This window comes from Lactuca virosa, chromosome 9, assembly GCF_052849685.1.
Source record: "Lactuca virosa cultivar CGN04683 chromosome 9, Lactuca_virosa_CGN04683_v6, whole genome shotgun sequence".
Taxonomy (NCBI): Eukaryota; Viridiplantae; Streptophyta; class Magnoliopsida; order Asterales; family Asteraceae; genus Lactuca; species Lactuca virosa.
Genome location: NC_136434.1, coordinates 281,108,639 through 281,123,482, shown reverse-complemented (window position 1 = coordinate 281,123,482; position 14,844 = coordinate 281,108,639). Strand labels below are relative to the sequence as shown.

The 14,844-nt window shown below is 36.8% G+C and overlaps 1 protein-coding gene across 1 annotated transcript; it reads left to right on the top strand.

Moving 5' to 3' along the window:
- The first annotated feature begins 8,332 nt into the window (after window positions 1-8,332).
- LOC145137589 (glycosyltransferase family protein 47) lies at window positions 8,333-12,169 on the top strand. Its single transcript, XM_079071716.1, has 4 exons — window positions 8,333-8,895; window positions 8,981-9,103; window positions 9,970-10,137; window positions 10,227-12,169. Exons 1-4 carry the CDS (start codon window positions 8,620-8,622, stop codon window positions 11,910-11,912), a joined length of 2,253 nt encoding a protein of 750 aa, XP_078927842.1. The 5' UTR covers window positions 8,333-8,619; the 3' UTR covers window positions 11,913-12,169.
- The last annotated feature ends 2,675 nt before the right edge of the window (window positions 12,170-14,844 follow it).

Here is a 14,844-nt window from a genome sequence, read left to right as displayed (position 1 = left end):
GTCCGCTGGTAATCCGAGGGCAAACTTGTTGACCTTGGAAAGTTCCGTTGGAAGTAGGTAGGGAACAAGCTTCATTTTCTCCGTAAAACTAGTAGCTAACTGGTGACGCTCAACCTTCCCTTTTTCAGATTCTGGAACTCATTATTGATTTCCAGAAGATCCTGCTCAGAGCAGTATTGCATCTTTAGTTGCACCACAAAATCTTCCCAAGATATCTTGCTAGCTTCTCCCTTGGGCATCGAACCAGCCAGTAGCTTCCACCAGCTCAGCACTCCAGATTTTAACAGAGGAATCGCGAGCGCGGTCTTCTGTCTATTGCTACACTCGCAACTTTCAAACATCGTCTCCATCTCGGAGATCCAGTCCATAACTCCCACTGGTGTCGGGCTTCCAGCTACACACGGTGGTTTGGATGCCATGAAATCCTTGTACTTGCATCCACGTCCGTCATTTCCTCCATCCAGATTGTTCTGTCGAACTAACGGTGGGTCGGCTTGACCGATTAACCTACTGAAGTCCCCTCCCTCTGACTGCCCTCCATTCACTTCGGGCTCCTTAACTTGAATTGACAGTTCTTCACGATTCTGCCTAAGCAGACGCCTCGTTTCTTCCATCTGACGATCCAACATTGTTTGAATCATCATTTGTACACCAGCCATTGTCATTGGCTCAGGTGCAGCAGCTACCACAGGTATTTGCTCAATCACTGGTGGTTGAGGTCGTTGATTCCCTGTTTTCGTCTGCGTTTCCAACGCCACTTATTGTTCTTGCCATCGTTGATATATACACCGAACAAGCTGAATTTAGATCCTCAATCACGATAGAAAATCAAATCATCCTTATCACTCCGAAACATTTACATGCTAGTTCTAATACGTCGTCATACGCTTAGAATCCTAAACACATAAGCTTTCCAGATCCGGTTGGCAACAAACCATAGATCTGAACAAATAATATCATATATGGCAAACATATAACATTTAGCACATAAAAGCATTTTAGGCAACTTTCCTAAAATAAACTAGTGCTCGTGTCCTAAATATAACAGAAACCTATCTCTCAATCTTCACTTAGCATTCTAAGTTTAAGTCTAGAAATCCTACAAATTCCTAGTTCGCTTAAACTAATGCTCTGATACCAACTGTGACATCCCCAAAATCACGGCCAAAAAAAACCGATTTGTTTATGCTTTGTTTTAAAATCAGAGTAATCGTTTAAAGAAAACTGCTGCGGAATTTGTTCCCAAAACAAAATGTGATAAGAATTTATCAAAGCATTTCTTTAAAGAAATGTATTTTCATTAAATAACAAAATCTCGGGATGTCATGTTCCGATACAGACCAAAAGCATAAACAGTATAAAATAGACCTTACAACAGATATTTATAACTACTGATCTATTATCCAAAATCTCTCGTCGAGTCCACCAACTTATACTCTTGTGCCATTACCTGTAATACAAAGAAAACTGAGTGGGTCAGGCTTGGAAGCCTGGTGAGCATATAGGGTTTTCAACCCACAGTAAGATATTATATTATATTTAATCATCAGACAATCAACCCAAATTACCCATCCCCATTATCTCCTTCTATTTCTTAAAGCTTTACCCTAAGAATCAATTATCCTTCATTCATTCATTCCTAAGGATTGACCTAAGGGATTGGCACAAAGTCCATTTGCTAACACGGTTTATACAACAGGCACTACGTCACATAGTCGCCAGGGTTTATACAATAGGCACTAGGTCACATAGTCATCAGGGTTTACACAATAGGTACTACGTCGCATAGTCACCAGGGTTTACACAATAGGCACTACGTCTCATAGTCACCAAATATTTCATCTACCCATGTTCTACCCAACATATTTGTAGATATAAAATACATATACGGTTTAAATCATTAAAAACCTGTATAAAACATCCATTCCGCACCCATCTTAAATAAACAAACAATACATAACACATAGCACATATTTCATAGCAAATATTTCATATTTATATGTTAGAAGAAAGTAACTACACACTCACTTGATAATACGATGATCGGACAGCACTACGACTCTAAATGTAGTATTCTTCGGTGAAACCGGGATGCTTCCTTGAAAACTGGGCCTTCCGCGGGCAGAGTTTCGGCTTGGAAACTTTACTTCTCGGGATCTTCGGGGCTTCGGGGCTTCGGGACTTACTTCGGGTGTCGGGATTGATACCGGGGCTTTGGGGGTAGTTCTTGCCAAGTAGAAGAAAGAAAAAGGGGTGGAGAATGGTAAATTAGCAAAAGAAATCGGAAGCCCTCGAGTTCTATTTATAGGGGCTGATCCATGTGATTACGCTGGGTGTAACTTCAGAGTACGCTGGGCGTACTCCCTCTACAAGCAGTACGTTGGGCGTACTGGCTCGTCGACATGTACGCTGGGCGTACTAAGCGGATCAGGCTGAATGCGTCACTGCTTACGGACCCGAGGCACTCGAGTGGTGGAGTAGGGCGACGTTGCCCATTTTGATCCATGTATACGGATACGCTGGGCGTACTCCTGTACGCTGGGCGTACTCCGATTTATCAAACTTCAAAAATTTGTAACTTTCGCATACAATCTCCGTTTTCGACGTTCTTTATATCCACACGTAGGCGAGACTATGATCTACAACTTTCATTTAAACACTGTCGGCTAATTTTGACTTTAATTTTAATATTATATTTTTAACAGGCCGGGACAGGAAATGTCCGTTAAAAATTCATAACTCCTTCATCCGACGTCCGTTTTCGTCTGTCTTTCTTCCGTTGGAGTACTATCGTCGAGATCTTCGATTCTCATTTAGATTGTTTCGGTTAAAAATCACTCGATCTCATATTCGAGTTTCGGGCTGCATACCGCTAAGTCGAATACTTAGAAAAATCATAACTTTCTCATACGAAGTCAGATTTAGACGTTCTTTTTATGCACACTCTCGGTTTAGCGAACTCTACGACTTTCATTTAGACCACTAAGGCTAAATATCACTCTATCGTAAATTCATTATTTACGTCGCGTTGTGTCGTGTCGGTTCTGTCGCGAAACTTCGACAGGTCATAACTTCTTCGTTATAACTCGGATTTCGGCGTTATTTATATGTACGGAATCCTTGTAACATATACTACAACTTAGTTAAGATTAATCCTTCTAAATAATATTCCATCAAAAAGTCATTTTTGACGCTTAGCGTCTCTAAATTGACTAGCCAGGATCTACGGGCGTTACATTCCACCAGTCCTTAGGCCTGGCAATGGAGCGGAGTTTGACCCTGATCTGATCCAAAACCTAAACAATTATACGGGTTTGGAGCATAGTTTTTGATTCGTTTACCCGTTAACGACCCATACCCGCTAACCCTTTTATTAAAAGGGTCGGGTATGGATCATCACTGATCCGCTCCATTTATAACCCGCCCCATATAAATTTTAAAATTATACATTTATATTTTATACTGGCTAAATTTACTTTAAATTCAAATCGAAAGTCCAAAGAGAAAAATACCAAAGGCTAAATTGTTTTTACATCGGACTCGAGGACTCAAATTCTAGACTTCCAGTCTTCTCCTAAGAATCATGATGTCATTTCATTTATATTTTATCATGTAATCACCAATTTCATTTATAAATCAATAAATTCATTTATCAACCGGAATAAAGTTTGTAATTGCTATTCTCTATCAATGCAATCGAGGGTCAAAAACCAATCGGAAGTAACTACAATAATGATTTTAATTCCAATCGAAACTCTTCGAGTACATAATGTGTTTTCTAAATCAACATTTGTTTTATTTAACAAATGTGATTTTATGATTTAAGTAAAATGTGTTTGATTATTCAAAAAACCTACGGATTACGGGGTGGGTTTGGATATCTGCTGATTCGGTGGATAAGGGTATGTGTTTGATTATTCAAAACCCTGCAGGTTACGGAGCGGTTTTGGATCCGGTTTTGAAATTTGTTAAAAGGGTTTGGATCAAGGTCGATTCGCTCCAAACCCGCCCCATTACCAGGTCTACCAGTCCTTCATGCCCATATGAAGAAAGTTCAGGGCGCACCAGACCTTCCAGTTCTTCGGACAGGAACAAGTGAAGAAGAATCCCTCCACATCAGAAATTCATCTCATAGCCATGATCGGGTCCTTGACCCCATCAAACTCCGGGGGATTCGTGTTGTTGAAGTCCCGATACCGGACTGTCCCTCTCCCTTGAACCCCCATAGTAGCAACAACGGCGGTAGCTACAACAACAGTAGCCTCAGACACAGCGGCGTAACGCTCATCAAACATCTCAATCATCACAGTCTTAATAGACCCAAAAACCTCTAGGATAGCTCCCCGAACAGCTGCAGCTACTTCTATGGAGATCAACTCCTGAATCTCATCATCATTCAATCCTGGCCTCTTCAGGTTGCCAGCTCCTGATCTAGAACCTCTTGTGTACACCATACTAAAAATGAACCAAATATGCATCAGAAATGCCACAATTCATACTATTACAATCATTACAGAAAGACTGGACCCTCGGAGTTCGTGACTTCCTTGCTATGTGTAAGGGTCGTGTACTTCCAGTAGTATAGGCCCATACTACATTCCATACCTACCCGTATTTGTATCAAAGGGTTGTCACGGACCATCCGATTGCAAGACACAACATCTAGGATACGCATACGTCATATACATTCTCTCAAGAGTGACTAAACCTCCTCACGTTGGATTCCATAGATAGTCGAATACTTGATTCTACCCTTAGCCTACAACCAAACAAGGAATAGGAAAAAAGGCTACAAACATTCTCAGGCTATAAAATCTTAGTTATATACCATTATGGTACATATAATAACCAACTACTGTAATGATGCCAATTCCATCTAGCATGCAAGAAAACCTCCTAGGCTATTAAGAATCACAATTTAGGTAATTCTATCATGAAATTCTTGAAGATCCCTAGTCTACAACTAGCATGTAGTTTTATCATAATCATCATAATAAAATAACAGTGTGGGTATATTGGGGTATACTTGCTTGCTCCGACTGATCGTACACATCTCATCCTTCCTTGGTTACTTTTGAAAACTTCGACAGGTCCTTAGTTTGAGTCTGGATTCACAAAAATGCTCATCCAATTCTCTCAAACCAGGGCTCTGATAGCAACTTGTAACATCTTAAAAATAAAGGTAAAATTTTTCATTATTGAAACAAATCCAAAACAATAAATGTTTACAAAACATAATTTCCAAAAGTTATAAACATGAATCAAAGTATCTCAAAATCATAATCTCATAAAAATCCAGAATGATGTGCACGATCAAGCCTTCTCCTTTCCCCTGTCCTCTGAAGTACCTAAAACCGTAAATTCAAACTGTAAGCCGAAGCTTAGTTACTTCCCCTAAAGTACCACACACAACCAAACAGATAACAACATGCATATATGAGCCTTTAGCCTGACTGGACCGCCTCATAGAGCCTACAATGTAATTGGACCGCTCTCCGGGCCTTTGGCCTGACAGGACCGCCTCGTAGGGCCTAAAGCCTAACTGGGCCACCCCAGGTATCTTGGCCTTCAGCACAAAGCAGGACGGCCTCAACCTAACAAACCATAACATGTCGACATATACAATAACAATCAATAACCAACAAGTACATGTAATCATACATATATACTGGTCTAACACATATTCAGTGAACAAGGGTAATCATACAGATCTACTAGTCTAACAATAAACAGGGGCCTAATCTCAAACTATTATTCAAATTACCCAAATTCCCCTAAGTCAAACTTGGTCAAAAGTCAAAGTCCAAAAATCAAAAGTCAACACAGACCGAGTATGCCCTGCGTACTCAGTCACTACACATGGAGTAGAGATGCCTTCCCAGAAAACGAGACTCTCCACCAGTATACGCTGCGTACCCTAACGTACGATCGACGTACTTACATCCATAACACACTCTTCTTTAAGTTCTTAATCCATTAAGACCCTATGTCCAGAACTCAGATCTAGTCCCAAATATCATTCTAAGTCATAAAGTTTCCAACTTTATGACTTTCCATGGCTAGAAAGAGTCCAAAAACCAAAATCCTAGCTTATTACACAAACCCAAATTCCATAGCTCTTGCATGGAGGGAAGAAAGGGACCAAGATCACATTTTTATGGCTCTTAACACTCAAAAACATTTTTAAGAACAACTCTTTTGGTCTAGAGTATGCCATACTCATATATACCAAGATTATGGGACCAAAATGCCCAAAACTTAAGAGATAGCAAGATCTAAAGAAACATTCACCAAGTTCATGACTTTATACCTTCTAAAGATTGCTTGAGAGGTGAAAAACCCATATCTACAAAGCTTGAAGCTTTCCACGAACATGCCAAAGATATTCTTCCTTCAAGGATGGACACAAAATACATAAATGGTTCAAAAACTCACAATGAACACTAGGGTTTGCAAGGGGTCGTTTTGGGAGGATTCAACCTAGTATGCCATGTGTACTCAGTCACTACACATGGAGTAGAGGTGCCTTCCCAAAAAATGGGACTCTCCACCAGTATGCGCTGGGTACCCTAAGGTACGCTCGATGTTCTTACATCCTGACACACTCTTCTTTAAGTTCTTAATACATTAAGACCTTACGTCTATAACTCAGATCTAGTCCCAAATATCATTCTAAGTCATAAAGTTTCAAACTTTATGACTTTCCATGGCTAGAAGGAGTCCAAAAACCAAAACCCTAGCTTATTACACAAACCCAAATTCCATAGTTCGTGCATGGAGGGAAGAAAGGGACCAAGATCACATTTTTATGGCTCCTAACACTCAAAAACATTTGAAAGGACAACTCCTTTGGTCTAGAGTAATCCATACTCATATATACCAAGATTATAGGACCAAAATGCACAAAACTTAAGAGAAAGCAAGATCTAAAGAAACATTCACCAAGTTCATGACTTTATACCTTTTGAAAGGTTGCTTGAGAGGTGCAAAACCCAGATCTATAAAGCTTCAAGCTTTCCAAGAACACACTAAAGATCTTCTTCCTTCAAGGATGCACACAAAATACAGAAATGGTTCAAAAACACACAATGAACACTAGGGTTTGCAATAGGCCGTTTTGGGAGGATTGAGGCTGAGGGTGGAAGGGATTATGAGGGTTAAGGTTGCTTAAATGGGTCCCAACCCCTCAATATTATGGTTTTCCCTCCAGCCTAGTATGTCTTGCATACTCACATGATTCCACACCTCTTTTTAATGAACTACGCCATATGTACGCCCCAAGTACGCATGTCGTAAGGACCAATTTGCAACAATTTAATAGTTTTTGGTGTAAAAGGAAAATAATTGATGTCTGGGTGTTACACATTGACTGAGAGGTGAGTCTTTTCACTGTACTTGTTGGTCGAAAGCACCAATGCTGACCCACTGGATTGTGTTAAGTAGGTTGCTAGTTATCTTTGTGACTCATACATGTATGATTGGGTTGAAAGAAACCCCAAGGCTAAGCCCCAGGGTTGATCCCATTATTGTATGTTGCGTTGAAAGAAACCCCAGGGCTGGGCCTATGATTGTATGTTGGGTTGAAATATACCCCAGGGTTAGGCCCATGATTGTATGTTAGGTTGGAATATACCCCAAGGCTGAGCCCAACTGTATGTATGGTATGTGGTACTTTAGGGAACTCACTAAGCTTTGTGCTTACAGTATATGTTTATGATTTCAGGTACTTCCGGTACGAAAGGGAAGGCCCAACATAACGACACAACATCCCCCTTCATGATTCCACACTTATAATTATTTTTACTATGATGACTTTCACATTTTGTATCGCGGTTGACTTTGAGACATGTGATGTATGAAATTAATGATTTTAAAATGAAAAAAAATTATCACTGTTTTTGGGATGTTACAGATTTTTATTTTTTATTTATTTTTAATTAGAATAATAATAAAATAGTTAAAAGAAATTAAAAACAGTTATTGAAAGGCATATTTGTCATTTCAAGTAGGGTATGAACTAAAACCACAAAAATGTCAACTATAAGACAAAAATCACAAAAGATATCAAAATTTTGACTTTTGATGCACCACCAAACTTTTTTATACCAAACTCAGAGTTTTGACAACCATATAGATCATTTTTGTAAATTTGTCATATATATATATATATATATATATATATATATATATATATATATATATATATATATATATATATATGGTTATTATAATTGTTAAATTTTATAGTTTGTATGGACTATACTTTAAATAGTTCTAACATGAGGGTCAATGTGAAAACTCCAGAAGAACTTTTATTTCTCCGTCTTTGTCTAACTTGTAAATTCAAACAGAGTCGTCAACAAATACACGCACGCAGCCACGTTTTCTCCTCCTCCCCCTATAACTATTACACCCACTGCCTCTTCTCTTCAACCTTTTCCTTCTCTGGTTAGTTTCAAGCACAAATCAAACCACCCTTTCAAAAATTTCAAACATAATCCTCCCAGTTTCACCAATTCAAATTTCAAATTTTCACATATAAAATGCTCTCGTTGCCGCCGACTAATTAATTGCTTGTTTCTTTCCATCACCTTTTCTTTAAATTAACTTTCCGGCGACATGGTATCAACACAAAGCGTGGGCGTTATAGGCGGACCAACCGAGAAAACCCAACGCCTACGGTGGTGGCGCGTGCACGATAATGGCGGCGTTTCATCTACTCTCTCTTTTCTGTTTGTTTCGTTTATGGTTTTCAGTTCAATTGGGTTTTTGTATACGTATACGATGTACAAGAACCCTAATTATTCAGTGGGTTGTGAAGAAGACAGTGAAGGTTCATGGTCAATTGGAGTTTTCTATGGCGATTCGCCGTTTTCGCTTAAACCCATTGAAACTGTAAGTAATTCGAAATTCGAAATTCGAAATTTGATTGAAGTTTGAAATTGGGTTTTTGATTTACGAATTGGGATTTGATTTTCAGATGAATGTTTGGAAGAACACAAGTGCAGCATGGCCGGTGGCTAACCCGATTGTTACTTGTGGTTCGGTTACTGATTCTGGGTTTCCGAGTAACTTTGTTGCCGATCCTTTTCTCTATGTTCAGGTACAGTTTTGGCTTCTTTTTTTGTTTTGGAGTTTCATTTTTTCTAAATAACTACACAAAAATGGCGATTTTGGTCCATGATGGATTAATCCGTGAGGAAAGGGAAAGCATTTGATTCGAATTTATTTGTTAATATATGAAATTCTCAATTTGTTCAGGCATCTTACTTTGAACAATAATGGATAAATTACTAGTTGTTTTGAGTTTGACTGCTTTTACACTTTGCCGATTGAAAATGGATATATTTCTACATTTTTTTCTCTTCTACTTTCTGATTATTAATTATTCTGATTCCGATGTTTGTTTTCTTGTAATGATGAAAATTTTGTTATGTGTTATTTTCGTGGAAGATAATTATGGGAAGACTCCAAAGAATAGTTGTGTTTTTAGTATTTTGTGGGTTTGACCGTCAACTTTTTTTTTTTTTTTTCCAAATTTTGATGATTAAATTATCATGTTTTTTATGACCATTTGAAAAAAAAAATATTCTTTCCGTCACCTCGTTTGGAAAACAGCAAAATCTAGAAGCATAAATTAATAAATTATTATAAATGAATTTAATTATCTTGACTATTACCTTTTATATTGATTATAATACTAATTCAGGAGTAAAATCTGTAACAAATATCAATACAAATATACAATAGTTTAATCATTATAAGGATATATAATAAATACCAATAAATTATTATAAAGTAATATTAAGAGTACAGCTCATTTTCTGTATTCTCTCGTGTGTTACCTTTTTTAATTTTAATATTTCTCTTATATTAAAATCAAATGAAAATTCTCTCTATATATAATATGATTATATAATTACGAAAAAAAACAGTTAGTTTGACCATTGAAGTCAACCTATGTTTCAGGGAGATGTATTGTACTTGTTCTTCGAAACCAAGAATTCGATCACCATGCAAGGTGACATCGGAGTCGCCAAAAGCATCGATAATGGAGCTTCTTGGGAACAGCTGGGAGTCGTTTTAGATGAAGAATGGCATCTCTCATATCCATACGTGTTCGACTACAATGATCAAGTATGATTTCTATTTTCTACAAACACAAAAAGCTAAAATCTCCATTGTTTTCTTCGTTGATCACTAATACTATCATATATTTTATACAGATCTACATGATGCCAGAAGGAAGTAAAAAGGGCGACCTCCGTCTTTATCGAGCTGTCAACTTCCCATTAAAATGGGAACTCGAAAAAGTCATCTTGAAAAGACCTCTAATCGATTCATTCATCATAAAATACGAATCAAGATACTACCTTTTCGGGTCGGATCATACCCGAGTCTCCACAAAGAAAAACGGTGAACTCGAAATATGGTATAGCAACTCGCCACTCGGGCCATGGAAACCGCATAAAAAAAACCCGGTTTACAACACCGATAAAGAAACCGGAGCCCGAAACGGAGGTCGACCCTTTGTTTACAACAAAAATGTCTACCGATTAGGTCAAGATGATGGTGAAACATACGGGAAACGTGTTCGTGTTTTCAAAATCGAAGTTTTAACCCCGTATAATTACCGAGAAGTTGAAGTGGAATTCGGGCTTCCAAAACCAACAAAAGAACGAAACGCGTGGAACGGGGCCCGGTCCCACCATCTGGACACACAACAGTTACCATCCGGTCAATGGATCGCAGTGTCCGATGGGGACCGGACCGCATCCGGGGACATGTCCCATCGGTTCATCATCGGGTCATTGTTGTTGTTTTCTACGGGCTTGCTTGTGTTAATCATGGGTATGTTGCTAGGGTTTGTTCGGTGTATTGTCCCACTTAGTTGGTGCCCGCATAATATCAAGAAACGAACCGATGCATTTTTCGTTTGGGAAAGATCGAGCCATTTGTCGTCTAGGGTACGACAGTATTGCACGCGGTTAAACCGGTTGACCGCGGTTCTGCGGTGTAAGATGAACCCTAAAACGAGTCTTGGGCGGTTCGCGTTTATTGTTATTTTAATCGGTTCGATCGTGTTAATGTGTGTCGGGCTTGGGTACATATACGGTGGAAGTGGGGCCCGAGAGCCATATTCAGTCGACCACCATTATTCCCAATTTACCCTTTTAGCCATGACCTACGATGCTAGGTTATGGAACTTAAAATGGTACATCCAACATTACTCTCGGTGTTCATCGGTTCGTGAAATTGTGGTGATTTGGAACAAAGGAATGCCTCCGGACATTACTGAGTTTGACTCGGCGGTCCCGGTTAGGATCCGAGTCGAGTCAAAGAACTCGTTAAACAACCGGTTCAAACTCGATCCGTTGATTAAAACCAAAGCGGTCCTTGAGCTAGATGATGACATCATGATGAGTTGCGACTATATTGAACGCGGTTTCAAAGTCTGGAGACAGAACCCAGACCGTTTAGTCGGGTTCTATCCGCGTCTGGTCAACGGGCCTGGCCCGTTGACCTACCGCGCTGAGAAACATGCGCGGAAGTTTAACGGTTATAACATGATTTTGACCGGGGCGGCGTTTATGGATCATCGGGCAGCGTTCGGGCTGTATTGGAGTGAAGAAGCACGGGTCGGGCGGGAGGCAGTAGACGAGCTTTTTAATTGTGAGGATGTTTTGATGAACTTCTTGTACGTGAATGCTACGTCTTCGGGGCCCACTGTTGAATACGTGAAACCTTCTTGGAGTTTTGACACATCAAAATTTTCAGGGGTTGCTATTAGTGAAAATACACAATCGCATTATCGGGTGAGGAGCAAGTGTTTGGAAAAGTTTACAGAGTTGTATGGTGGGTTATCGGAAAAAGTGGAGTTCAAGAGGCGGAAGGATGGGTGGGATATGTAGCACCACCACCTTTGGCTGCCGATGTCATGTACATTATTCAGATTTGAATATGAATATGTTGTGTGTTAGTTTAAGTTTTGAAACCACCGGAAATGTTAACCGGAAAGTGTTAGTTTAAGTTTAGAACAGCCGGAAATGTTGACCGGAAAAAGTTTGTTGGTGGGTTTTTGATTGGTTGTTTTGTTGGTGTGTTTTTGGGGTGACAAGTAAAAATATGTACATTTTGTTTTAAGATAAAGTTTTGATTTGATTGCCAACGTGAGGAAGAAAGATTTTTTTATGTATAACATAGGATAAATCGAAAAATTGATGTCATTGGACAAATGGAATGTGGTACAAGTAAGAGTTGGTTTGATGTTGATGTGATTGTAACAGGAATATGTTTCATATTTGCGGCGTGTGTCTTTAGATCATGTAGATATTTGTGGTCCTGTGGATGGTATAATCGAATAAAAAAATATGTTTTGGTTCGATGTTTTTTTGATTTAATTTTGAGTAGAAATGGAAAAGACAAGTTAACTGATTTATGGGTGGAGTTATTTGGTTTGTTAACTAACTGTTTTTCCAGTTATTAAATATATTTAATATAGTAGCTCATTGTAATTAAAGTTTTAAGTTTTCATACACATTGTAAATTGTAAATTGGGAATAGAACATATTATGGTCAGATTAATAAAAGTAAACAACCAAATTCAAGATCTCCATGCGCTTCAATGATTATTCCATTTTATTTTATTTTTTTCAAAATTTTGTCAATATTGTATATTTCATAGGGAAAGCCCAAAAAAAAGAATCATTAAACTATGCAATGTTTTTCTTTTCAACGCAACCCACTCTTCTTTTAAAAGCAACCATTTTATTTAAATTTTGTCGGATCAACTTTTTGAGTAGGTTGCTAGATCACTTTTTATTTATCAGCACTTGATTCGACAATATTTAATGAAAATATGAAAAAGTGTTGACTAACACGATGACTTGAGCTGGAGTTTATTTCCATAAAGGAAACAAAGAGCTAGGTTTTAAATCCATAATAATGGAAACAAAAGAGTTAGGTTTTGAATCCAATCGACTCAATTTATGACAGTTTTATTATTTTTATTTATAAATCAATTATAAGAACTATGACTGTAGAATAAAAAATAACATCTTTCTTTTGTTTTTATAAGCAAACAATGTAGAGTTTTAAAATTGTCATAGCACCCACCCAAGTAGTCATCACAATTGCTTCCATAGCCGTGTAATTTCCTATTTGTAGACATGTGTAAATCGCCAATTCCAACTTAGATATGTAATGTCCATCCACTTGAAGATTGCATTAGAGTTCCATTTTGCAATCTCATATTTGATGAACAAATGACATGAAGACTTCCTCATGATTCTCACACCTAGAAAACATAATAGAAGGAATATCCACACCATGGTTAACCAGATTATGTCTAGTTGGCAGACAATCTATCATTATATAGATAGAAGGATAAAATATAAAGAAATTTTATTTGATGTTATCTAAAAAAATTAAGAGTAAATTACATGAATGGTCCCTATGGTTTAGGTAATTTGCGTATTTGGTCCCTAACTTATTTATTTTTAACTCGGAAGGTCCCTATTGTTTGTTTTTGTTACGCGCTTGGTCCCTGTCCTACCTAAAAAGACTATTTTGTCCTTGATTTTTTAATTTATTTAAATAAACACACCCCCAACCTCATCCCCTCACCTTACCTTAGGTACCCCATCATTTTTCCCTATTTAAATAATAATCTTTTTCGATAAGACAGGAACCAAGCTCGTAACAAAAACAAACAGTAGGGACCAAACGCGTAACAAAAACAAACAGTAATGACCTTCCGAGTTAAAAAATAAGTTACAGACCAAGCGCGCAAATTACCCAAACCATAGGGACCATTCGTATAATTTACTCAAAAATTAATAAGAAAAATTTGATATGCTAAAAACCATGGCAAATATGAAAACGCATGATTTTTGACAAATTTTCTGTTAAAATCAAATCCTACATTTTATTCGTATCATCTTTCTATACATTTAAGATTGTGACATTTATCATATTTAATAAATTTAATAATTTTCAATTACATTTGTTATTATATAATATGATAGGACGATAAATATGAAAAAAAAATAAAAAGATATTTAATTTCTCTTTTCAGTTGCCTCTAGTTATACCACTTGACTCACGAACTCAAACTTCCTACTATAGTTTTGTTTAACTATCTTTTTATTTTTACATGAATTACATAAAAATTATTAAACATTGATTATTTTTGTAATTTAACTCATTATATTATATTTTTTTAATAAAAACTACTCTTTTATATATATATATATATATATATATATATATATATATATATATATATATATATATATATATATATTTTGACCACTTTGATCTATCATTCAACCAACTCGAATATTTAGAAATCAACCACAAATCTATCTTTTTAAAGACATTTTTTTTAGCATAGTCCAACTTGATGTGAATTAAAGGTTTTTTGAGTTTGTTTTTAATGAATTTAATTCTCCTTTTAATCAATAATATTTTATTTTATTCCCACATTGTAGTTTAACTTTAAATCTTTGTTATTTGTTAACTAACTAATTTCTTTCAACAAATATTAAATAATAGTTTTAGCTTTTCGTGACATTGTGTTTCCATAAACATGGTTATGTCTAATATTTTATGTGTCTCGTGCTATAATATATTTATTTTGTTTCATTTAACTATCAAAATTTCCATATTATAATAAATTATTTTAATTAAATGTTTTTTCATGTAATATTTCATTTAGAAATATTAATGTTTGTATAAAATTAACAAATTATTGAAAAATATTTTCTAAAATAATCAAGAGATTGTTTAAGTTAATTGGTTTGTGCTTCATAAAGTTAGTTGAAAATGGTGTGTTAAAACAAA

Coding starts and splice junctions, on each gene's coding strand:
- LOC145137589 (XM_079071716.1), top strand. CDS start 8,620: ATGGTATCAACACAAAGCGTGGGCGTTATAGGCGGACCAACCGAGAAA. Junction 8,896..8,980: donor CGCTTAAACCCATTGAAACT/GTAAGTAATTCG, acceptor TTTGATTTTCAG/ATGAATGTTTGGAAGAACAC. Junction 9,104..9,969: donor ATCCTTTTCTCTATGTTCAG/GTACAGTTTTGG, acceptor CCTATGTTTCAG/GGAGATGTATTGTACTTGTT.